Here is a 27,358-nt window from a genome sequence, read left to right on the forward strand (position 1 = left end):
ATGAAGTATTTCTGATATTTTCTTATAGTCTATAGTAATGAAGTCTACCTCTCGTTAATATTTACTGTGCAGTAATCTTATATAGTCTCATAGGACTACTCAGGAAACATCTCATAATTATTTTATTGACATGTTGTTGCTACTTATATTACTCAAGTGTAAGCTTGATAGGCCAAAATAGTACTTGACAAACTATGTAAATGTAAAGATGAGTCTGATTTTTTCACTATGTTCAGTGATAAGATCAGTAAACCTCCTACTCTACCTAATCTAGTGAGCCTCAGAGGTTCAAGAAATGTAATAAATTCCTGTTAAATGTCAGTTCTACTCTTGAATCAGTTCTTTGAACACATTTCTACTAGTGAGTAACGGCAGTTTCTTGCCATTGAAAGAAGTACTTAGCCAGAGTATAAGGAACTTAGCTGGTGAAGAATCCAAAATTGGTCTTTAGTTTCCTTGGTAGAAAATATACCATGTATGTATATACTTTTATTTGTTCATCCCTCTGTCCTCTTTTTTTAATACTCCACAATATTTGGGCAATGCCTTATATCTTAGAGAAATAGTGGACATTAAACAGTTGAGTAGAATAAATATTTGTCAAGAATAAGTAAATATTTGTCGAGAATAAGTAAATTTGTCAAGCAGCCTGGCCTCCCACCCTTTTCCACCATTTTTTGAACGCACAGAAAGGATAGGGCTCTTATAGTCCCTAGTAGAAGGATTGGAAGAAACTGTGCCTCCTGCCACAGTATTCTACAAACCATAACCAGAAATGTATATAAACATACCTTAGTGTTTATATACTTACTGAAATGATACATAATCTACTTTGCCTTGAATATTATCAGCTAGTGCTATATAAAAATACTGGTAGAAAGATGAAGCTATTATCAAACATGTATGACTATTGATGAGTAATTGCTAGTTCATTTTTAAATTATGTTCTAGCTCACATATATTCTAATCCATTTTATAGAGCATTTAGATCTGCTCTCTTATTTTATAGATACAGGCTTAGCTCCTTCACAAGAGTTTAAACAGCCAGAGAGCTGGGGTAAGAACTGAGATCCTCTGCCCTGAATCACTGCTCTGTGCCGTGAGTTCTTTATGAAACAAGCTCATAATTGCTCTCTATGGCCACAAAGGGCTGGAGGAAGTGGGAAACATTAAGTGGCTTTCACTATTGAAGAAAAATATAAATGCTGTGTGTAATTTCTCTCGTCGGATGAAGGAGAATTGATCATTTATTCTTAACATTTCTTTTTTATCATATTCATTTGTTTTACTGTTATTCTGTCTCTTCACTCATTTTTTATAATTTAGATGAAGACTTTTTGCCCTCTTAAAGTGTTGATATGAGATAATGCCTTGTGTTAGAACCTCCTTTAAAAAAACAAAAACAAAGCTCTGCCACACTATGAATGTCTTTTTTAGAAAGTTAGTTTCCTATCGTGTGCATTTTGGAAAGCAAACAGACCAAACAAACTAAGCTAAAATGGAATGTTTTTAGTTCCTAAAGATATGAAATTGTTTTAACTGGTAAGCATTTTACCACCTCTCATTTGTTTTTTCCATTAAGATGAATGTAGTTGGGACATCATTTTTGTTTAGAAACTCAAATGAAATAACTAGTAGAATATCTCTTTCACTAACAGTAGACCTTCTTTACATTTACCTTGTTCATTTGTTCTTAGAAGCACTTCTAATAGATCCCTATACCTGAATATAATAGTATTTTTGTAAAGGCATAGGTACATGTTTTCATGACTTTAAGATAATCGCCTTTCATATTACACACTTTAATATGTTTATGGGCATTCCTAAACTGACTTGTATTCTCTTGATGGCAATATCCTCAAAGCTGTCCTTACTTTACTGCTCATCTTCTCCTGCACTTCTGTTTTTCCTTAGCAAGTAGCTGGAACTGTTGGGTTACAGGTTGGTTGGGGAACCTCACAGAGGATCCAGTGTTCAGGTACAGATCATACCAATAAGTCCTTACCCAGCTAGCAGTGAGGGCAAAATAGAGTTGTACTCCCTTACACTAAGTACCTAAGCAAAAAGTTAAAGGTTGGTGCTTGCCCAGCCACCAGCCCTGGACCTGTGATGGCGTGAGATGTGGGTGATACAGTGGGACTCTGGGAAGAGAGCACCTTATATGACCTTTATAGGGCCTACAGACTTCTGCAAGCCTTACTAGGGCACCTGCCTCTCACCCTAGGCCTTGGCTCCCAGGTTTCCTGGTTTAGAGGCCACTGACCTATATAACCTGTGCTTAGGGACTTTTTCTTTAAACTCTTGGGAATGCAACTTCATGATGTCAGTTAAATCCATTAAGATGTTGTTGGTTGTAAGGAACACCAACAACTCTGTCCTAAAAAAGAGGAGGATATGGGAAGTTATGAGGAGCTAAGAGAACTGACCTAAGGCCAGAGTGTCATCAGACTTGGAAAATAGATGGGGATCAGGGCACCTCCAAAGGGGCAGGAAGCAGGAAAATTGTCTTTACTTTGATGCTGTGTGGCTAGAACGCCATCACCACCTGCATGGGGTGCTGCCCCAAAGGCAAGACACCATGGTAAATGAATTCCAACTGCCACTTCTCCTTGGCATCACTCCCAAGGCAGGAGCATTTAACTGACAGAGCCGCTGTCAGCATGTCCGTGCACTGGCTGCTAGGGACAGAGTCAAGGGTAGGCATCTGATGATTTTCATCTTACATGGTAGAAAGCTCCAACAGTGGAATATTGCCCTCTGTTGAAAGGGGGATGGCATCTTACATCCATTCCCTAACATTTGAATATTTGTCTTTCAAACATGTGTATAAAGACCATGGACAAAAATGAATGACTATGATCATCTTTTGTAGCAGGACCTCTTCTGGGTCAGTGAATTGATTCATGAGTCTAGGACAGTGGTAGGAGAAGGAGCCCCCTGTGTGACTGGACAAATTCAGTGAATGCCCTCCACTATTCCTGGGGAAGAGAAGTCTGAGGACATTCTCACCGCACACCTTTGTCCATGCTCCTTATGCTGCTCTTTTGCAAAATGTTCATTCCTCAAGGGAAAGAGGAGCAGAGAAAATCGGGGATGAAGAAAGCATATTTATGTCTACAATGTATAGTTGGAATATATATGAGAGAAAAGTCATCACACATTTTGAATAATTTCTCCCCGTCCCCCAGAAAAAAAGTCCTCCAAATGCCCGGATAAGTAAATAATTATAATAATTAAATGTTAAATATATATATTTTAGCTAATAGTAATAGAATGATCAATTTATAATAGGTAGCTAGATTATTTTTAATGTTCTGATAAGTTTTTAATGGATTAAGGGCATCTGGGATAATTCATGTACACAAAACACTTATTCCTGTTTTATAAAACTTTTTTGAACTTTTTTTTTTTTTAATTAGAAAGGGAGGGGCAGACGGAGAGAAGGAATCTTAAGTAGGCTCCACACCCAGTGTGGAGCCCAACGCAGGGCTCATTCTCAGGACCCTGAGATCATAACCTGAGCCGAAATCAAGAGTCAGATGCTCAACCATCTGAGCCACCCAGGTGCCCCCTATGTTATAGAATTTTTAAAGGACAGCTGTACCATAAAGGGAAATAGGCTGAGAATCTGAAGGATCTTAGATGCCCATTGTGGTGGTGTCACTCTGTGTTTCTTTAGACAACCCATTTAAAAATGTTCAGTGTCTCTCTGGGTCTATCTTTGTCTCTCTTTGGAGGTTATTGGATTTGTTTATCTCTTTGGGCACTTTTTGCTCAAAAATTCTGTGACTCATTTATTACTTTGTTTTCATCCAGCGCCCACAGAACTCCCTGGGAACTCGAGTGAAATCAATCAACTAGCCAATAAATATTTGTTGGGGGCCTACTAAGTGTTTGGCACTGAGACAAGATATATATACAAAGGGAGATAATAAGATACAGCAGTGCAAAGATGAATGCAGAATGAGCAGCACAGCCAACAGCGGAGAGACCGGGAGCGTGCAAGGCTCTTACTTGGTAGTGAAATGGGCTGAGATTGAGCAGAAGATTGAGAAGCGATTAATGGACTAGAATTAGGGAGGCATATGAGGCTCTGTTGCAGAATATCTTTAATATTAAAAAAAAAGAATATCTTTAATATTCTGTTACCCTATTATTTATGGCGCTGTTTAGCCAAAGGAAAACTGAAATTGGAATAAAAAATTGGGCTTCTAATCATGGCTCTGCCACAAGGAAAGAGGATTGCTTGTGTTAAGTCTGAATTGTTTACTATTTGTACATACCACTGTGTGCCTCGCAAGCAGGAGTAGGTTAAATGTGTTAAATCCCTGTCCTATAGTAAACTCGCAGTAGATGTTCATTAAATCTGAAATTATCTTTTGAGTGAAAATCAAGGAAATTGTTCTGTCATCTGATGTTTACAGCATGGGGCTTGGGTAAGGTGATTAGTAAGATCCTTTTCATCACTGAAATGCCAAGTCTCTACGTAGCCTTTCTTGGTTATAACTATCACTCGTGACCTTTATAAACTGCTGGTGCCTCACGTTTCTCATCTGTAAAATAGGGATGATAAGAGTTCCTCATTCCTCAGAATTTTGTGACCAATGTAGAATAGTACTATAAAAGGTCAGTCTTCCCTCCTTCTCTCTGTTTTCTTTCTCCTAACCCTCTCCTCCTCCTCCTCCTCCCTTCTCTCCCTCCTCCCCAATCCCTTTTCCCCCCTCCACCCCCTTCTCCTCTCTTTCTCCTCCATCATCATTTCATATATGATAACTTAATATTGTCTCCATATTGGAAAAAGTCTCTGTGATTGTGGTGGGTTTGAGAATGAGGATCACAGTCGAGGCCTGTGCTTTAAGGGGCTTCAGTTGACCGTGTTTAGAATTGGTTGACATTGCAAGGAAACTAGGGAGGCTGTTGTAAGCAATCCAGGTGAGAGACAGTGGGAGCCCACAACTGGGAGAAAGAAAAGAAAGCATTCATGAGAGAAACATTGGAAATTTGAGTTCAAAGTTTTGACAACTAATTTTATGTGGAAATAAGAGACGACAGGCCTGGGTGACTGGGAGTATGATGGCCCTACAGTTAGAGTTAGAGATGTTAGGAGAATGAGCTGATTTAGTAGGTTTTAGAAACACTTAATCTGGGAAAGGGAGTTTTATTTTTGAAATGCTGAGTTTTACATGGTGATGAATCATATGAATTCACATGTCCTGCAAATAGTTGGAAATGTAACTGCATGGCATATTTAGCATTGAGGGGACCAACTTGGCTGGATTGGAAGTACATATTTGTTAGACAGTTTACTTTCCTCAAGCTGGATTCAGTATTTAATTGCTTAGTTGTTTTTGAAAGATCTGTTTGTGTCCTGGGAAAGAAGCATGCTTGTCTAATAGAGGGAGTGTCACTTTGGGTACATACTCTGTGTTCTGTCCTATAGTGTAAGGGAGTTGCAGGAAAGTCCATGCAGTTTCTGTCTATGAAACAGACATTTTTTTCTTCACTGTTTCTCTTCTATCTTATTTTGAGGGAGATCGGGGAAAATCTTAGATATTTGAAGGTGGACATCATTTTATTGCCACTTATATTTAATATGCCCCTCCTACTTCATCCAGCAGTTATCACTGTCCTGACTGTCTGATATGACTGGTAAGTGCAGTGAAACTCAGAGGAGCTGGCAAAATGGAGTATAATACCACAGATTTCCTTGTCTTAGAAAGCCGTAACCATGATATTGCTGAGTAAATGAAACTATCATGTAAGAGGTGGCAATAAGATTACAGCACTGCAGAAATCCTGGGGGCAGAATAAAATTGTCTATTTAGTAAGCATAACTATTTTATATAACTATTTGATGTTATGCTTCTTCCCCTGCCTTTTCTAAATCACTTTGACCCATATTTTTCAGCACTATTCTCTCCCCTAGCCAGAGTTACATAGCAGGTTAGATGTTTAATTCTGCTGCTTCCAAGTATATTTCCATCTTATTTTCCTCTTCTGTTAGTTGTTCTTTCAGGAGATCAAGAGTAGATATGACCTCCTGTGGCGCATGAGTGGAAATAAGGGAATGGGTATGATATGGCACAGAGACACCTTAGAGTAGAAAATTAGCTATTCTGGACAGGTTGAATATGAAGTGACATCTCTTCATCACCCACTTTTGAAACCCTGGTCTCTAGGTAACTTTGCTTTTATTTCTTTTCTTCCTAAACTGAAGAGTAGTGTTGGTTGCTCAGTGGGACATGGCCTCTGAAGCTAGAGAGGCTTTTGTCAGTGCTCAGGAGTAAGCCTATTATCAGTAATGAAGTTTTGATGGATGTGTGCTGTGGGGATTCAAGGATTTATCTGTCTGCAAAGCAGTAATTTATTCATTGAATGATTTTTTTTTCTTTTTCTTTCCCCTCCATCTTCCCTTTCTCCTTCTCTCCCTCCCTCATTCCCTCCCTCCTTTCTTCATTTCTGCCAGCCTGCCAGTTTTCTCCTTTGGTTTCATTCAAATTGTGTATCCTTTTGAGTTCTTCAAATTGAAGTCCATCTCCATCAGTCTTCATTCTTCCTCTCCATATCCCCCTCCTGCTGAGGAAGAATGATTAGGTTTCATTAAAGTACAAAGAGAAGACAGAGTCGTTCCAAGAGTTCTTAACTTTCATATCTCAACTCCAGTCTCTAGAAAATGCTCTCATTGACAGAACAGTTGTGTTTAGAGCCTGTACATCTTCTGAATGTTCATTAATGTGAACTAAAACTTACTGGAGAGTTTCGTTCAGAAGAGTGGGGTTTCTTTGTTTTGCTTTTGTTTTGTTGCTTAATTTGCTTCTAAGGGTGTTCAGATCAGTCTCATTCCATACTTGCCCATTCTTCAGTCTGGCTTTCTGGGGTCATGCTTTTCTGTGGGTCACGCTATGTCTTATGTTCCACATAACTACAGCTGGGTTGGTGGGTCACTGAGTCAGGAGCAAGGATGTCTTCTCTGAAGACTCCAGGTGCCTTAATACAGCCCTTGGTAATCATTGGTTTTCTCCCTCATTTTACCCTAGTCTCTGGCTGAGCCTGTCTAGGGACTTCAAGGCATTTGAATCTTCCTCTTTGTTTTCAGTTTGGGTGTCATGAATTCTGGGAAAATCTCTAGCCACTGTTGAGATCCTTTGGTGGTCACCCTGGTGATAGGACTTTTTAAATGAAAAAAAGGTTTCATTTAACCTTCTTTAAAGGTTAAAAGATACAAAAAAAAATCATTTTAGTTATTTTTAGAATTCCATTATTTCAAAGGGGGAGTGAAAAAAGAGGGAAATCTATAAAGGATGTTGTGTGCCACCTCACATGTTGCTAATTATTGATGCTTCTAAAACAGTCTCCTGTCTACATATGCTGCTTAGTTATGTGGGAAGTGCCTCTTGGATGTGTTTTAAGAAAAAAAAGGGGGGGTAGTTATTGTTCCAGATTCATGAGACCTCAGTCAGTGGAGATTGGAGGATAAAAGACACTGGGTGGGAGGGGCAATGTGTTACCCCTTGGAGTAGTCATCATAACTGGGTTTTGGAAGCTACCTGTTGCTCTGTAAGACTTTTTCCTGGTTTGAGGCCTAGTTGAAAAACAGTAACATGATAAGAGACCTATTCATTGCCCATTGTCCGTAGATGCCTCTCATCTAGAATTTCACTCTCCCCCTTTATAGCCTATTTTGTCAGCCTATAAAAACCAAGTCTGTCTTAAGACTGAAATTGTCAGGGCACCTGGGTGGCTCAGTCGTTAAGCGTCTGCCTTCGGCTCAGGTCATGGTCCCAGGGTCCTGGGATCGAGCCCCGCATGGGGCTCCCTGCTCGGCGGGAAGCCTGCTTCTCCCTCTCCCACTCTGCCTGCTTGTGTTCCCTCTCTCGCTGTGTCTCTCTGTCAAATAAATAAAATCTTTAAAAAAAAAGGACTGAAATTGTCAGGTTCCTGCCTCAAAGGGCATGGATATTAGAGGTCTTAGTGTGAACTTGTAAAGAAGATCTAAAGGGAGCCTAGCTTTTGGGCCTGTTAGCCGTTAATCATTTTCCCCACTTCTGCGCTATCTTTTAGAGTGCAGAGCCAACCATATGAGTACAGGCGGACCTAATATTCTAAAGAAAATAGCTTTCTAGTCCTTGCTGCTTTCTACCTTCTTACCAAATCCTATGGTGACCTCTCTCTCCTTGCTTTTCTCTTACCTATTTGCAAAGAAAGACATCAGTGCCCTGTAGCTTCTCTGGTTCTGCCCCACAGTAGAACATCCCTGTATAGCTGAGGAAAAGTGAGATGAGCCATCTGGTATGTTAGAAATCAATATTGGGACCCTGTCAGCTGGGGATCTCCATCCCAGCACTTGTGAGGAAGCCTGTCTTTATGCCAAAGGTACAGCCAGTGTGAAAAGGATGTGAAGGCCATTTTCTGGCTTTAAGACATTGGAGTCTTTGAGGATCATGGGTGACAGAGGGCCAGGCTACATGCCTGATGTCTTGTCAGAACCATGTTCTCACAGTGACTAGCCATGGGGTGCATGTTGTGCTTGGTTTATGAAATTTGACTACAAGGCCTTGAAGTTATTGTAAAGACATTGTATGGAAAACGTGTGTGGGGGGATGCATGCACACATATGAGATACGAACCTCTGATCTATACGACATGACTTTTGTGAATGAATTGAGCTGTTAATTATCTTTCAACCCTTTCTTTTGCCTTGACTGGAATATAGTGTAGAGGCATTTCTTTATAGGCTTACATTTTTCTGAATGTGTCCATGTGTATGTTTGCCTTGAGGAAAATATGCTGCTTTTGCAATCTCCATGGACACCTCAGTGACTGATAAAATGTAGATGTTTTCTAAGTGGAAAATGTTAAGCTCAAACAGCTAGATGAAGGTATGTGAGCCAGAGCCATTGAGTTATCTGTTACCCTATTCAGATGGAGAATGAAGGGGGGTGTTGCACGCATGTGCGCAAGTCTGTGAGTTATGGAATTACTCTCTGTACCCAGTCTTGAAATACTTATCCATGTAACCCGGGTTCTGTTTTATCAAGTTATGCATTCTCTTTAAGTGAGCTCTACTGTTAGGACCAAATCATGGAAGCCACTAAATGTGTGAGTGAGTGAGACCGTGTATGTGTGTATATAGTAAAGGTTTTCCTATAAATAAACTATTAAGGATAATGGAAGCCACATTTCTGTCAGAAGGGAAGTACAAATACGGAAAGGAAGAAAATGAAAATGAACCCTGTAGTGTTGGAGTGGGATTGTGGGTATCTTTGTGAACTCATGGTATGTTGGTTCAGGTTCTCTAAAAAGCTGATGCCAAGACAGAATTAGACATGAAAGAGATTAATTAGGGGAAACCCTTGGGTGGGAAATTGGGAAGGGAGCTGAAAGAAGCTGGGAGTGCCATCAGACTGCAGTGCAGTCCTAATCTCTGTGGCAAAGGGTGGGAGGAAAGGAAGGTTGAACTGGAAAAGTCTAAGCTCTCCAAGTTCTAAGAGAGTTACCACCAAGCCAACAAGGAGTTCTCAAGCCAAAGTTGCCATCAGAGGAGTCCCACATCTCTCAGCAATAGGCCTGCCTTAGTATCTGCTGTGCTCAGGCAAGCAGCAGCTGGTGGGAAGCATAGCCTTGGCTGAAACAGTGATGGATTTCAGAGCACAGCAGCTGGGACTGTCAGTCAATTACACTTCCTGCAGTCAGAGATCCGAGAGGCACATTTTCATGACTGCCGCACATGGTTTTCAGTAGTTATAGATTGATATAGAAATAAACGTATAGAAATAAAGATGTAAATGTGGGCTATTAAATAAATGGCTAATTTCAGAGCTGCAGAAAACTGTACAAGATAAGCCTGGAACATGTTGTTATACCAGAAAGCAAGGAAGTGCTCAAGGAATGATGGGGGGTGGGGGCATGTCCACTGAACACAGAAACCAGCTTGACATGGCTCCTGCTGGCCAAATTGGGAACAATTTTAGTATGACAACAAATAGTGATAGTAGTGGATTATGACTTTAAATAAAATGACATTCCATGATATTGTATTGATATAATTAAATAAATGAATAACTTGGGAATTTGAGGGATGAAAATCACATAATTCAAAGGGTCTCCTCAAAAAATACCTGTCAGTCATAAAGAGGAAAAGAGTAACTTTACAGTGGAGAAACCTGATAGACACTACACTAATCAAGTGATCAAAGTGAACATTATCAGTAAATTGTACATTTCATAGGAGGCCAAGGGAACAATACATCTATCATTTCCGTGATATTCCTGCCAAAGATGTATAACTTGCATCTCATCACAAAGAAACATCAGACAAACCAAAATAACTGGCCTGTACTCTTCAGAAATGTTAAGGCCATGGGGTAGCCTAAGAAAGATTGTGGAACTGTTGTAGACTAAGGAAACATGGATCCTTTTTCCCCCTAAGTATTCTGTCGGAATAATTGGCAACATTTAAGTAGTAAATTTGTGGATTAGATGGTAGTAATGTGTCCTTATTGGTATCCTGGTTCTACTCATTATTTTTTGATTTTGTAGGAAAATATCCTGGTTTATAGGAAATGCATACTGAAGGTTTTGGGGGTGAGGGTATAACAGGTGGGTTACTCCCTCGCAAATGGATCAAAGAAGGATGGCATGTTCTTTGTTACATACAGTATGTCTTACTTTTCTGTAAGTTTGTTTCAGAATTACACACATATACACCAGTTAAGTAATCACGGTATCTGACCTATCAGTGTGTTGCTATTCCAGTCTTGGGGTAGGGGTTGGGCTTGGGGAAGGCAGGCAAAAATGTGACCAATTATAAACTACTATAACTCAAACCTACTTTTTAAGAATCCTCTTCTCCTGTATGGGCATAGAATACCTGTTCACCATGTTGGCAGAGTATACTACCCTATGATTTCGAAGGTATCTTATAATGGGAAAGTATGAGCTTTTTGCAACCCGCTTGCTGGGGAAACAAGTAGACAGTGAAGATGTCAACTATGTGAAGACCTTTTGAGAAAGCCCGTATGTGAGGCCTAAGTTGTTTGTATCAGGGACACCTGATCATGCCTGATGGCAGTGGTTCACTTTTACCAGAACCTAAACTTCTCTCTTAGTTTGGAGAAGCATTTCAGTCCCAGCACTAATTCTTTGTGTTTCTAGCTGATACAGAGATGATTTCCTGTTAGACTTCCAAGGCTGTTAGGTCCTTTTTTGTATGCTGATTGTGAATTATCCATTTGAGCCAGACATGTGTAATTGGAGTAGAATTACTGATACACTCAAGAAAGCAAAACTTATAAATTTGTCTAAAGCAGCCTAATGCCATGGCACATAATTTAATGTTCTCTTTTTTCCACTGGGCAACTGATCAATGCACCCGTGTCGGGTTCTGAGCCATCTTTGGCCAAGGGGAAAATCTCCTGACCTTTCATTAGTAGCCAAAAGAAATGAATGAGAGAGTCAAGTCCATGGATCAAGGCTAATTCCATTTTTCTCTCTCTCCCTTTCATTCTCTTTAAATTCAAATTTTAGATGACGGGGAGGGGAAAGACAAAAGCTGGTAAGGCACACTGAAAGCTTTTGTCCTTAATTCTATGCTGGGCAAGCTTGGTTAATAGTCGCTTAGGATAATAATGTTCCAGGACTATATTTCCAAAACGATTGGGTGTTTTTCTGATACTCCAAAGAGTATCTCAAAATTTTCAGGATGTATTAAAACAAAATTAAAGGAATGTACTGTGATTTTGCCACATTTAAAAAATAAGTCTAACTAAACTAAGTTCATTCAGAAAATAGGTACTGCCTACTTTATGCCAGCTATTTTATAGGGCTAGGCACTTCAGTGCAGAAAGATGCAGCCCTGGCCCTTTCGGACGTCATAATTTAGAAAGGAAGATAGACAGTCAATTAATAATTGTAAGACGGTATGATGAATCCTCACAGGGAAATGAATATACACCAAGAAGAAAATACATGTGATGTTATTTTCACATGCCTGGTTTATAGTAAACACCCAGTAATGACAGCTGTTATTATTTCATGTGATTTTCCTCTGCTCACTGCTCACTAAGCACCAGCACCACTGTTCCTCCAGGAGAAATCTGTAATTAGGGATAAGAAGTGAAGAGAACATGGCTTATGCTCTATGCTGTAGAGAGAAGGAAGAGGCTGGTAGTGGGCAGGTTGTGGAGTGGGAATCTGAGGCCTTATCTGCTTTGTCTAATAATGTCTGTTAGCTGACAGGATACAGAAGGGAACGATTGTGCCCTTGGTTGTCTGCTGGCCTTGTAGATACTCAGTTCAGTTCTGTGAATTGATTTGAGCAGCATTAACAGGGGTGGATCATTAAACATTTGTGCTGTTTTGCTTCGCTTTCTCTATCTTTTCACGTAGAGGCTTATTTGTGTGAATCTTTTCTTGCCTGCTCAGTCATTCCAGCTTTCTCTTCCAAACCCCCTGTACTGACTATAAAATGTCAGTGCACAGAAGTTCAAAATGCAGTAACAAATAATGTCTTTGTTCTTTGGGCATTTCCAATCACCAAGACCTATCTCACTCAGCCACAGGTGGAGTTGTCCCCCAGTCTCCTCTCTGACCCATTGGTGGGTGGGGCTACTCTCCTGCCCTTTGGGGCTTCTTGGTAACACCCTTAGTTAAATTCTCACCATATATCAATACCTACAGCTGCTGGTTCGGGGCTGTTGGCATTCTCCCCGCTGCCAAACCCAGCTCTGTGATAATGATGGCGTTTGCCAGCACGCTTATGCGGTGACTCAGGAGACAAGGTGGCCAGCAAAGCAGCCTCTTTGTGGGAGTGGATTTTGAGAAGTGCTAATTCCGTGGCAGTTTGGAGATATTAATATCGTGCTGGCAGTAGATAAACAGGCAGCAGAGGGGCACATAATGAGAGAGAGTCAGCCATCGCATCTTTTCCTCTTTTCTCTACCCGCATATATTTTTTTCTTCTTCTTTTAAAAAAGTAAATTACTGGCTTTTGATGAAGAAAACCCTTCAGTGGCTTAAACATGCATGTAGAGTGATTAGTCCAGCTTCCAGCATCTCCAGAGTCTGAGGTTCTAAGAACACTAGTTTGTTAAGCAGTAACTACATTTCTAACAACACTAAATCCTAGCATATGGTGCAGTAGCCTATTGCTTACCCTACCTCCTCCCTGAAGGGCAGGTAACCAGATGGTTTGAGCAGGGCCTTTGGTGTAACTATGACAGACAAAAAGAGAGACATAACCATTACTCTCCCCCAGTAGTATCGTGCCTCTTGTCCTCCAGTGCTGGCTACAGGTAATTTTTGAAAATTTTGTTTTTGCAGTTTGCAGCTTATTTTGCTTCACATCAAAGGTCCCTTTCCAGCTTGGGGAGGAATCATGCAAATTTTTATTTGTTGTCTGAGAGTCCTTTCCAGCATACTCTTCTCTAGTTAGAGGATATGGAGGCCACTTACGGTGGCACCTCTTATTCTGGTGAAGAAAAGAAGATTCGACACATTTGAGAATTGCTTTAAGCAGGGTTTTAATCTGAATATTTCTGTAGTCCTAAAAGGACTCTTTATTTGGAGTATTGCTCCAAAGCTGGTCATCTCTGATTTTACACTTTTTACCTAATTCCCCCCCCCGCCCCATCTCATGCCATTTCTTCATAAGGAATTTTCATTCCACCATAGGAACACCACCACCACCCCACCCCACCCCACCCCCTGCCTGCCACCGAATTCATTCATAGCCTTACCTTCTAGAAGCCCCTTTTGGGTAGAAGAGCCACTGTCTGAGAAGACAGAGAAGCACTGGGGGGTTATGTTAAACTAATCTTTCTAACACTGCCAAGCTGGAACAAGGCATTTTTCTAGAATATAGGCTAGAAAGGAGATTTTAAGAAATTTAGGTCATGCTTTTATGTGTTTTGTTTTTTATCTGTGTGCCTGATGTTTTAGAGAAGACTTTTCTTGAGGGTACTGGCTTGTTTATAACATTCTGTAAATAGCCCTGCCTAATGTGGGCTTTTTACAGATATTTTCTGCTAGTTTTTGTGTATGGATTGATACAGCATCTGACTGTAGTAACCAGAAAAATGCTGAGCTAGGGAACTTTGTTATTCCACCTTTTATTGGGATTTCTAGCCTAGCGACTCAGTGGTCTTGAAATCCTTGGCTTCTCCCTCCTGTGTCAGGATGCGTTAAGACCTCCAGGTGCTAACTGTTATTATTTCTGTTGACTGAGCCAGCCCCATATGCACCTCAGGTGCTCACTGACCTGTCTTTTCTGTTGCAGAAACATTGCTGAGGCCCTTGTCAGCAAAGGTCTGGCCACGGTGATCAGATACCGGCAGGATGACGATCAGCGGTCCTCTCACTATGACGAGCTGCTTGCTGCAGAGGCCAGGTGAGACGAAGAATTCTAAAGGGAACACATGGAGGCCAACAGCCCCATCGTTCTTCCTTCTCACTATACTGCCTGTCCCTGAGCAGAATGGGATGGAAAGCAATGTGCCGAGAAAGCTTGTAGTATGCTTTTATCCCAGTTTTTCCCCTATCAAAAGAAAAGGGGCACAGTTTGAATGTGCTGTGTAACCTTGATTAAGTACACTTGGGCCTCCATTTCTTTAAATCTGCAAAATAGGCATATATTACATACGATCTCATGTGGATGTCAAATGAATCGTAGGTGAGAATGTAAGATATTTTTACCACCACCATTCTGCCATTCCCTGGGACTAACAGTGAAGTCCTGCCTCTGTGTGCAGGACATTTGCCTGAGGTTCTTACCTCCAGAGACCTCTGCTCCCCAGCCCCTCCCATTTAGCCCCTCTCGACCTTTTGTCATGTACGAAGGAAATGAAAACATTTATTAGAAAATGAGCTTTCCTTTCACACGTCTGATCGCTGGCAGGAGAGCATTTGAGAAGCCCTGTGACATTTTATTCTTGTCCTTCCCTGCGGCTGGTTGCCCCAAGGACGTGCATACTGCTCCGGGTTATTTCTTACCAGTGACATTCTTTATGGCTCTTACTCACAGAGACTTATGTCAGTGTGTGGTGCTGGTAGTTTAGTGATTCCCAGACTTCCCAGGAAAGAGCAAAAAATGAGCTATTGGTGAACTGACTTGGGTAGTTCGGCAGACTGCTTGGTCTCAACGAAAATATAGCCACTGTTTCGAAGAGGCGCATGTTGCACTCAGCCACTTACTTAGTTCTAGAAGTTTGGTAGTTGCCAGGTTATGCTCTACAGTTTGAGGAGGAATGAGATGGGGCCCATGTTATCTATACCTCAGACTTTGTCATTGAGATCACTTCTTTTGCTCTTCGGCCCAGAACGGTGCCCTGATATGTGACATTTACCTCTAACACCATGTCACATCCTGATGGATAGAGCATCTGTAGAATGTAACACAGAATGTCAACTAAGAAATCAGCCTGTCAAACTATTGTAGCTTTTCGGATTCTTTCTTGTGGGTTTTTCCCAATAGGCCCTGTCTAAAACCTAATTCATGAACACAAAGAGTTCAGGGAAAACACCAGTATCTTTGGTTGTTTAAGGCTCTTTAATGGCCAGCACAAAATAATATGATATATAATCCATAATTGGTGTTTCTCCTGATCCTTCCTCACTTATTCCTTCTCTCCCTGCCTGTATTATCACTAAGGCAGCCTGGCTGAAAGAACCCGTATTGGGAAATGCAGCTTCATATCGTTAAGTACTATTTGATGATCTAGCTACTCTAGGAAATGGATAGTAATTAGACCACACTTCAGTGGGATTCAGAGGGTGAGTCTATGCTCAGTCTGTGGGTGGGCTCAGAGTGACCTGGTGGTAACTTGAAAAACAGGTTCTAAGTTCCCAGCATAGCAGGAGCACTAACCAATACAATGGGAGCTAGACTCCTGTTTTTGGCCCTGTGTCACTCTGCCACTAGTGAATATTTGTGACAGGCAGATATACATGAAAATAATTTGCATAGCTGCTCTGGAAAGTAAGGCCAAACAAACTTTCTTCTTCTTTATCTTTTAATTTTTTTTTAATAAGCTATACACCCAATGTGGAAGGCTTGAACTCACGACTCTGAGATGAAGAGTCACATGCTCTACTGACTAAGCCAGCCAGCCACCCCAACAAGCTTTCTTATTATGCTGTTGGAAATAGTTACGTGTACTGTGTTTAATGAGGATGCATAGATAGTGAAGGCTCTTTTATAGATTATGTTCTAAATATATTTTAAGTTTTTTTTTAAATTCCCGGTAACATACAGTGTAATATTAGTTTCAGGTGTATAATAAAATACAGTGATTCAGCACTTGCATACATCACCCAGTGCTCATCACAACAACAGGTATACTCCTTAATCCCCATCACCTATTTCCCCTGTCCACCTCCCCTCTGATACCATGAGTTTGTTCTCTATAGTTAGGAGTCTGTTTCTTGGTTGGCCTCCCTCTTTTTTCCCCCCTTTGCTCGTTTGTTTTGTTTCTTAAATTCTACATATGGAGTGAAATCATATGGTATGTGTCTTTCTGTGACTGACTTATTTCACTTAGCATTATACTCTCTAGCTGCATCCATGTTGCAAATTGCTGGATTTTGTTCTTTTTTATGGCTGAATAATATTTCTGCCTGTGTGTGTACACACACCACTTTATCCATTCATCAATCAGTGGACACTTGGGCTGTTTCCATAATTCGGCTGTTGTAGATAATGCTGCTATAAATATTAGGGTGCATGTGTCCCTTCGAATAAGTATATTTATATTCTTTGGGTAAATACTTAGTAGTGCAAGTGCCAGATCATAGGGTAGTTCTATTTTTAACTTTTTGGGAAACCTCCATACTGTTTTCTTTTTCTTTTCTTAAGATTATTTATTTATTGGTGCGCCTGAGTGGCTTAGTCGTTAAGCATCTGCCTTCGGCTCAGGTCATGATCGCAGGGTCCTGGGATCGAGCCCCGCATCGGGCTCCCTGCTCCACGGGAGGCCTGCTTCTCCCTCTCCCACTCCCCCTGCTTGTGTTCCCTCTCTCGCTGTCTCTCTCTCTGTCAAATACATAAATAAAAATCTTTAAAAAAAAAAAAAGATTATTTGTTTATTTGTCAGAGAGAGAGAGCACAAGCAGGGGGAATGGCAGGCAAAGGGAGATGCAGGCCCACCGCTGAGCAAGGAGCCCAGTGCCTGACTTGATCCCAGGACCCTGGGATCATTCCCTTAGCCGAAGGCACATGCTTAACCAAATGAGCCACCCAGCAGGTGTCCCTCCATGCTGTTTTCCAGAGTGATTGTACCAGTTTGTATTTGCAGTGCAATAGTGCAAGAGGGTTCCCCTTTCTCCGCATCCTCACCAACACCTGTTGTTTCTTGTGTTGATTTTAGCCATTCTAACAAGTGCAAGGTGATCTCTCATTGTAGTTTTGATTTACATTTCCCTGATGATCAGTGATGTTGAACATCTTTTCTTGTGTCTGTTGGCCATGTGTATGTCTTTTTTGGAAAAAAAATGTCTGTTCATTGTCTCTGCCCATTTTTTAATTGGATTATTTGTTTTTTGGGTATTGAGGATAGTGAAATTTTTAACTTTGAGGTTTTAGGAAGAAAACCTCTTAGCACTCATTTTAAGCAGAATCAATGTAATAACATGCTTGTCTGTTAAAGCTGTAGGCAGCTTAGAGATAATTGTGTTGACCCGTTGCTCTCAGACTGGTGGTAGAAAAAGTGCCTTCAGGGTCATTGCAGTGTTGTAGGTTGAGTAAACAGAGAGGAATAAACCACTTCCCCGCGCCTGTGAGGCATTGCCACAAGGCAGTAAGACCTCATAAAGAAGTAGGAGAAATGGTAGTGACCTATGAGTCTTCCTTTAAACAATATTGTTAGCCCCAGAATGGCGGCCCAGTGCCATCTTCTAGATACGGACCCTCAGCAAGGTGAGTGAAGATCTGAGAAAGACTGGAACACCCGCCAGATGGGAATGGTGGTTCTGTAGCCATTAAAAAATGTTTTCAGTTCAGAATGCACTCTCCCCCACCTTTTAGTGGTGGAGTTGACCTCGCATGAAGACCACCCGTTTGCAGTCTGCTTTTAGTTTGCTTTCCCTTTAAAGCACTCCATTCCCCCATGACACACTCCTCATGTTCCCTTAGCATTCTCACTTGGTTCGGTCACATTACAGCCTGTCAGAGCTCTTTTTACATGCTTCTGCTGCCCCTCATCCTGCCTGTCTGTTGAATATTATTCGAGTTTAGGGTTGTTTTCCCCTAGATAGATGAGCTGTTTTTTCCAATTGAACTCTGCCTTGTAATTTTATGCCCCGTCGGTGCGGTTCCGCCGCCTCCCAGCTTAGTGTCCTCTGCAGATCTCATTAGCGAGTTGTTTCCTCCTTTCCTGGGCCCTGAATGGAACCCCTAAACAAGAATGGCTTTGGTGTTGACCCCAAGTTTCTCACCGCATGAACTGTCACTTAACTGTCTTTTGATTATCATCCTTCAGCTACTTTTTAATCTTCGATGATTGTGTGCTGAACCAAGCCAATTTGAATTAATTTCCCAAGTACAATTTCTTGAGGTGCTGTATCTAATGCTTTAGAAAAGGCCAAATTAGTACCATCTGCTATATTCTTATCAGTCTTCCATCCTGGAACTCGTTAGGTAAATAATACGTGGATGAAGGTGACGTAGCCAGGCCAGCACTTTCTTTAGCCCTTCCCCACAGGAGTGTTTATTCCAACAGATTGCTTTGTCCCTGACCCTCTAGATTCCTGTTTTTCCCTCTGGTTATCACTAGTGATACCAGCATTGGTGCACAGTGCTCTTCCACGGACTTTGCTTTCCACAGCACTGCTTGGCCATTAATCCTTTTAGAGAAACATTGTAAGCTTCGGGGAAAGGGCAGCCTATTAACGCGGCTGACTTCAAGGGTCAGCGCAGCTGCCTGCCCAGGACTTGATGAGCTTTCTCTGGGCTCTGCAGCCTCTGCTTTCCCTGCCAAAGGGGCTGTGTTCTGCCGCACCTTCTCAGGCCATGTGTTTGGAGCTCCGGGAGTGAGGCATTGTGTGCTCATTGGGAAGCCAAGGAGAGAGACAGGGGGAGAAAGAGTACCAGTTTGAAGTTTGCCTGCTGCTTTCAAGCGTATCCAGCTGCGTGCCAGAAACAAGCTCCTAGCATCTCGGCAGCTCTGTTCAGTGTGCTGACCCTTCGAGGCCCCTTCATTCACATGCCTCTCTGCTTTTGGGAAACCCTCATTATACCTCTAGTAGCTGCCATATTTAGAGGAAAGCACATCTTTTTTTGTTGAAAGGATAAATAAACCCCTAATTCTCAATAGGCACCTTCCTTTCCAGTTCACTTGTCTATCATCAGCTGCCTCCTCCCTCATTACCTTGTGTCCTGGCAAGATAAGGTTTTGGCATTTTTGCTGGTACTCTCATAGCTTGCTCGTTTAGTGGGCTCCATTGAAAAGCCCTTGATTCTGTCCCGGGCTTCTGAGAGTTCCAGTGTGTGTACTTCATGTTTTTAATAATAAAGACCTTATATGCAGCTGACCTGTGCTTCATGTTGTCACTCCTGAACTCGGTTCCCCCTTTTAAGGGGGGACCTCGTATGGGCTTCGTTGGGAGTCTGACACATCATGTCTTTTCTGCACCACCCTAATTTTTCACCCCCATATAGACTTTCCAACATTTTCAATTTTCGTTTTATTGCAATATTTCTCGCTCAGCCGGCTCACTGCATTACTTGGCTTGACGGGTGTTCTAAACTTAAGGTGGGGCTTTTGACTCCTTCAGAGAATCTGTCTCATATCCTTCTGAGGTATTTCTAAGATACTGAGTCATTATTGGGACCCTTCTTATTTTCTCTCATATTCTAGCCCTGTGTATTTGGTATAACACTTCCAGTTTAATTTTAAATAGGCCAGAATGTGAATTTCCTTAGCATTCTAAGAGGTCTTCCAAGTGGGGTTTTGTTGGAACTTGCTGTGGGCACCGAGGATGAGCTGATAATGCTTGGAGCCAGATCAAAGCCTGGCTGTGTGCCTTGTTTTCCTTGGACATCCAGACCCGGGGGATATCATCTGTGTGTATTCACTTGATTTAAAAATGTAATATTTTAAAATTTCTTAGAAACTGTTAGAATCTGTGGCTTGTTGCAGGAAAACAAAGAAGTTATGTTAGCTCAGTGTTGGGGCTTTATTCCTTTAAGGCACCTCTTAATTCTAAGATTTTGCAATTTCAACATAAGGATGTGTATATATATTCAGGAAAGAAATTGATGCCCCAGCTTGACTGTGGGAAAGCAATTGCATCGAACAATCTAGTGTCTGAACAGATTTAAATGAATTTAGATTCATTCTGGACATACATAATGAGGTTGGGGTTATCTCATGAGAAGAGAAAAGGGCAGACTCTCCCTTATCTTTTTGTGTGTATCCTCTTTCTCCCCCGGCGCACTGCAGATTCTGAAAACTGGTGGTGTCTTCCATCTTTGAAAGGCAAGCAGAAGCCCGCCCCCATCTCAGCTCTGCCTGGGCTCCGTGTGTTTCCAGTCTCCACAGGAACTCATGTTTCTGATGGAACAAACCTTGCAACATCCCCTTTATTTAAAAATAAAAGCAAACAACTAGGGCTCCTGCCTTTGCTGACCTCTGCACCTCTAATCTCCAAACCCCATAAACACCAGTCCTTGATTAAAATCCTATCAAAGGTCTCTTGCTTTTACCTAGTGTGGTTGACAGCACCCTCCCTGTTGCAGACTTCTGTCTGCTGGAACCTCTAGGAAGTCTCTGCTGGCATTTCCATCACAGACTTTGATCAGGAGGCTAGAACTTGGTATTTCCTAAGCTGTATCAGTAGTCATTATTAAGAGGGAAACTGTTTGAAGTAACATTCTCTTGAGGCCTGGGTGGCTCAGTCGTTTTAAGTGTCTGCCTGCGGCACAGGTCATGATCCCAGAGTCCTGGGATCGAGTCCCGGGTCGGGACCCCTGCTCAGTGGGGAGCCTGCTGCTCCTCCTCCTGTGCTCTCTTGCTCTCTGAAGTAACATTCTCTCTTGGTGATGCAGTTATTGGGGGCCAAGGTGGGCTTACCATTTCCATGCATTTGTAGCAGTGAACTGTAAGCGTATTTTGCATTTCCACTGAAACGCTTTCAGTACCACTGGGAAAGAAGTGCTTTGGGTCTCCTACTCTTCATGTAGCTCCACTTTTTTCCTGATTTACAGATGTTTTTCCACAAGATTTCAGTGGGTGAAAAAAATGTTTTTAAAGCTGTTTCTTGAAAAAAAAATACAGAATTTTGGATAGGGTCCCTCCTCTCTGTATCTTTAATTTAACTGTCATTTACAATACTGGTTATGAACGAAATGTGAAGACTTCCTCACCAGCACTTTCCATTGCTAAGTTAAAACCTCTGGCTTTCAGATCCTTAAATGGAAGAGCTCAACACTACTGGTGTGACACAGTTCGGATTTGTTAAATGTCTTAATAAAAAGCAAGTTTCATCTGTTGATACCTATCCAGTGAGAAAACCGGGGTTGAGTGTGTGTTTTGAAATTTTAAAACTAATATATCCTATCACAATGTACAGATTACATGAGTTAACCGGTTCTCCCAAGAAAACAGATCATTCCTCTTCTGGGAATAGTTGTTCAAGGCAGGTTTATCTTGAATGTGATGGCTTTGCATTCATTTCTTTTCTCCATTCTCATTTTCTTGAGTGTATCCTGGGTCCCAGGCATTGGGGATAATACTAATGAGGAAAAAAGATAATAGACTCAAGCCTTACAAAGCATGTAATCTCAGAGGAACCGACATTAAATAACTTTAATAGCACCTTTGGAAATTGTGATTTTCCCTATTTCTTCGCTTTTCCTCCTGTTTTATTAGCCCCTCCTCCTTTCTCCCTTTCCGTTATTAACACTGCCTGCCTTACATCTTTTTTTATTCCATCTCTTATTTCTATTAAATTTTCCCATGAGAGCATTTCCCTGAAATTCATCTCTTCCATCCAGTCTCTGTTCTTATCTTCTCAATAGTTTAATGGTACAGCTTTAAATAAACCAAGATTTCTCACTTTCAATCTAATGACCTCAACAAATGAAATTTCTCTTTGAATAAAACTAGGTCCTACTGGATACTGTGAAAAACAGAGCTTTGAATGGAAGTTTTCCCCTTTCCTTTACTGTTTAGTTGTAGAATTCTGTAACCCTGGGGTGCTGTTGGGTTTTTAGCCCAATTGTCCTGGCAAGCTGGAGTTGGGTGAATGGGCTTCTGCCCTCTCCACTCAGCTGGGTCACATCATTGCCAGTACAGGTTGAGGGCGAGAACAGAGAAAGGCGGCTGTTCTTTCTCTTCAGTATCCTAGTGGCTTCCTTTCTTTTTTAACCCTCAAAGTGCACACCCCACTACATTTTGGGCTTGCAGTTATGTGTTATGGTCATGAGGTTGTTAATGGGATTCAGCACATGTCAGTGGGGCGGGGTGGGGGTGGGGGTTCACTCTGGAGTAGGGTAGATCAGCTATTGCAAGTGGATGTGATAACAGGAAAATGCATTAAAAGAGCTGGTGTGGGGAAGTGATGTGACGATACAGCTGAATGTGGGGAAATTTAGCTTTTCTCTTTCTTCAGAAAAGATGATGCACTCAACATCCAAATAGCAGTAATCAATCTGCATTTAAAGCAACACAAATGGCCACTTCTGGAGAGCTGCATAATGTCTCCGTTTCCAGATAGTTTTCTCCTTCAGGATATTAAGAGGATCTGTTCGCTCTCTTTATCCTACCCTTCTCTTCCCTCCCTACTCCCAGTTCCTTCTCGTAGAACTCAGGCTGTGAGATGTATCTTGATGACTAGTGTGAGGGTTTGGGGTATAGTTTTTCTGCTTTGTTGTACACAGAGCCATGGGTGGTTCTACAGGTCCTGGTCAAATAACTCATAATAAATCTTCCTTGCCCAATCTTTTCTGTAATTATTGGTCTGCTCTGGTTATATTCATTCAGAGGAAGTTCTAGAGTTATCTTTCCAGATAATCTGGTTTGTCTGCACATACACACAGCAGCTTATCCTCTTCACTGTTCTCTTGGCTAAGAGGCACTGCTCCTTTCATACAATGCCTGAATATTTGGTTTCAAAATATATTTCAGATGTATTTCAAAATAACATTTGAGGATACTCATACTGGAAATGTAATTTTAATTCAAAGTGAATTGTAACAATAAAGTGAGAACACTTGACCTTGACCCTTGACTCTTAAGCATCTTACAAACTGACTACCTAAACCTTTGGTTCTCAAAGTATGATCCTCCACTCAGCGATGTCATTGTCACTTGGGAACTTGTTAGAAATGTGAATTCACAGCCCCTCCCCGCCCCGCCATTTTCCCCCACCTGAGACCTACTGAATCAGAAACTCTGGAGTTGAATCACAGCAATCTCTTAAAATACATACTTGAGTAATTCTGGTACACACAAAACTTTGAGAACCACTGCCCAATTCCTGACCACTGTAAAACAAATCGAAATAGGTGTCCTTTTTATGACCATGACACATAATTAAAGATTAATAATCTTTATTATAATTGGAATTAAGATCATGGTTCTAAGTAATAGAGAACAAGCCAGGGAATGGAGAAGCTTTGGATTTCTTTGGGCTTGGCTACCTAGGAGTGCCTTCCCTGTGATCATAGCCATACTTTTTCCCCACCAAGGCAGCTGAATAGCTACTTACTCCCTTTGACTCTTGTCTCTATCCCGTTCCTCATCCTCTGCATTCATGGCTCCTTAATTTGATTCCTTCTGAGTAGCTCCACCAGCTCTTGGCTAATTTAATATGAAATCATCTTGAGGGTTGCTGTGCTTGCTTGATTTGGCTCATCTGCAATGTCAGGTGGTTGAGTGGGTTGGAGAGCTGAGTCTCTATTACCGACATCCCTATCCTACTTTTGCTCTAATCCTTGGAAATCTCTCAGGACGACTGTAGTTCGAATAATTAATCACTGATACATCAATGTGCAGAATTTTATAGCTGCTTGTGAATAGGAAATCCTCTTCATAGCTTGCTTTCATTTGCAGGATTCTTTGCATCTAAATTTCTTATAAACTCTCTCGTGCACTTCTGTTTTATTCTAAGCTGCCCCTCACTCTCCCCCTCCAGCTTTGGGCATAGAAGTTGAGAAGGATTACTTCCCATTCCTTTTGCTTTTGCATCAAGTTCAGAGAACCAGATCCCTAGTGGAATGGCAATGAATCTTTTCTAGTAGGTCCCAGTAAATGTAGCTCACATTGGAAACACCATTTTCTAAACAGTGAGTCTGTTGCTTTTCACTCAGTCAGAAGACACGTTAAAAATTTCTCCGATTTGTTCATGTACCAGTGACAAATATTTCATCAAGTGTATCAGGGATAAAAACACACACATGGTTTCGTGGAGATTTGGATGAGCAATTAAATCATTACAGATGTAGTTGTAAGACTGGAGATATATGATAGGTATCTTGATGCATAGGAAGAAGCACCTAACTCACAGCCTTATCCCCTGAGTCCATGAGGCAGGGCATGTTCTGCTAGTTCACCTTAGGAAAGGGAGATGGAAACCGGAATCCTGTGACACAGCGGTTCCACTTTTATGAATTTATCCTAAGGAATAATTAGGGAAGCACCCAAGAGTTTGTTTGTTTATATATTTATTTATTTTTAAAGATTTTATTTATTTATTTGGCAGAGAGAGACACAGCGAGAGAGGGAACACAAGCAGGGGGAGCAGGAGAGGGAGAAGCAGGCTTCCCGCAGAGCAGGGAGCCCGACATGGGGCTCGATCCCAGGACCCTAGGATCACGACCTGAGCCGAAGGCAGATGCTTAACGACTGAGCCACCCAGGAGCCCCTCAAGAGTTTATTTAAAAGCTATTCCTCATGGCATTATTTATAATAGTATTCTATTCACATAAGCATCTGGCAATAGGTGATTGATTAAATTATGGATCTTGCATCCATGTGATGGATTTATCTTCAGCTATTAGAATGATATAAAAAATTAATAGCATAAGGAAGCATTCATTTAATTATCATTTCTAGCAGAAAAAGACTACAAAACTATTCCATAATTTTCTTAAAGTATAGGTGGATCGGTATGTGTATATAAGCACTTAGAAATTATGTTAGTGGTGCTTTGATCTTGGAATAAAATTATGGATCATTGTTTCAACATTTGTTTTTCTGATGACCATGTATTGTCTTTGTGATCAAGACATGGAAAGTTATAAAAGCAAGGTCACTGGGGCTATCATTGCTTCCAATCTCACCTTTCTTGAGGCCTTGTCCTCTCAAAAAGACTTTAGACTACCCAGCTCTGATACTCCGTTGGTCCTAATCTGGGACAGTGGAGTTTGCTTGTGTTTCCCATCAATCTAGCATTGGGGTACCTCTTCTCTAGCCACCACAGAGCTCACAATCTGTCCTGCCCGCCCTGCTTACCTTAGCACTGCAGATATGTTGTCACCCTTGGCACAATAGCATGTGTCTTGGTTTCTTCTTATGTTAGTTTTAGATGAGATGATGGTTTAGAGTTCTTTGTTATTTGCTTTATTCCCTCATAATACCTACTGACTCATTAGTCCGCCTACCTCCCCTTGACCGTAGGATTCAGTTTTCTCATTTCCAGTCCATGTACTCTTCATCTTTTCTGTCTTTCTTATCGGTAATTCTGATTTCGTTGAAAATCCAGCTGCACAGTCTTAGCACCCCCATCTACCATTGTGCACCTGTGCCTGCTCTGTATCTGATTTTCTGAGCGTCAGGACCCTGTTGCTTCCTCCAGCTGCCAAGGAACCAGTAGAAAGGCCAAAGGGATTGTTTATTGCTGCTGTGTTTCATTGATATCTATATTTGGTTCATGCTGAAACACTGTATTCATCAATGTGAGGTGAAACACAGTGAGTGGTGCTTTAGAAGTTTAGCAAGTTATTTACTCTTTGTTCTGCTTTTTAACCTTTTCTGTTGGAATTGTTTTCCTTTCCCCTCAGTCATCTATCCTGTGCTGTCTAGTAGGAGTTCCATATAATCCTGCCACTTTGTTGTGTTTCATTGTTTATGGTGGTCAGAGCTTTGCTCCCACTCAACTGCCATTCCCATTGTTGCCCATCTCCTCTAGTCCTTAATGTACTTCTGCTTCTGCTCAGAGGCTAAGCTCTAAGATCCCCTGCTCTGCGTTCCGAGTAGCAAAACCAAGCTGCCTAAGAACTAGAGGATAGATCATGAAACTGTATCCAAGAGAGCCAGCAAGTCTCACTCTCCTGCCCGGCAGTCACTTGGGCATTACCCATGTCTCCAATTTGAAATATTTTCAGCATTCCGCATTAGTCAGTCACCAGTCATTTGCTCAGCTTTACTGGCACACAGTAATTGAACCAGATGACCCTGAGTTATAGAACTTATGTGAACATAGCTTCTGTGTTAAACACCATTATAAATATTAAGGAGAGAATCCTAACCCTCAAAGGGCCTGAAGTCTACCTACAAGAAATAGAATAACACGTAATGAACTTTGAAAGTAATGTATTACATTTTGTAATTGCCTGCTGAACTGAATGATACACAAACACTCATGTATAGATGAAATATAATAATTGTATATATGAGAATATGATTCTGCTATCATTTCAAAGTATAGTTTATAGAGACTCCCAGCATACAAACTGCAGCTTACCTAGGACCCCAGGTTAAGTATTCCTGAGGTGGTAACTAATTTATGATTGTGGTGAGGTTGTTGCTGTGGATACACTATAACTCTTTTCATTCTATAGTTTGGACCTGGCTAGGCACCGGTAATGAGTAACTTACACACAGGACACATGGAGAGAGTGGGCCTAATTGGATTGGAAGGAGTAGTATGGAAATCATGTGAGGACATAAACTGGGACCATATGGTAGAGGCCCATGAAAACCAAGCTTGTATTTTTCACTTGATGTCAAAGGCTGGTAGTCTTTGTTTTGGGTATAAAAGTAGGTCAACAAAGTAACAAAATAGATTTTTATGGAGAAGTCGTGCAACAATGTGTGCAGTGTCAAATATGCAGTATCAAAAGGGATTGAGTGAGTTTAATTAAAAATTTCCTAATGTTATCTTGGAATAAATTGGGGAGGGCCTGGCCCAATAGGGTTACAAAAAGGCCATGTGAGTACAATTAGGAAGGAAGAAAATATTGGATGTAGGCGATGAAGCAGAAGCAATTAAGGGACTTTTTAGTTCCTCATTACCAGGAAAGTGTTGTTAAGGGGAAATTATGGATTCAGGATCTCCTGATCTCTCTCAGCTCTATCTACATCCTCCTTTGCCTCATCATTCCCTGGCTCCCTCTCTGTTGTATGCTACTTCTGCTTTCCATTAC

General features: G+C 41.3%; 1 protein-coding gene across 1 annotated transcript in view; it reads left to right on the forward strand.

Moving 5' to 3' along the window:
- The window catches only part of SND1 (staphylococcal nuclease and tudor domain containing 1), a 409,554-nt gene that overhangs the window by 208,306 nt on the left and 173,890 nt on the right, over positions 1-27,358 (forward strand). The window contains exon 13 of the mRNA XM_025865530.2: positions 14,276-14,386. Within this exon, the coding sequence (XP_025721315.1) occupies positions 14,276-14,386 (111 nt within the window). The remainder of the gene's footprint in view (positions 1-14,275; positions 14,387-27,358) is intronic.

This window comes from Callorhinus ursinus, unplaced genomic scaffold (genome assembly GCF_003265705.2).
Source record: "Callorhinus ursinus isolate GAN/ISIS: 27379988/994484 unplaced genomic scaffold, GSC_fseal_2.0 scaffold12, whole genome shotgun sequence".
Lineage (NCBI taxonomy): Eukaryota > Metazoa > Chordata > Mammalia > Carnivora > Otariidae > Callorhinus > Callorhinus ursinus.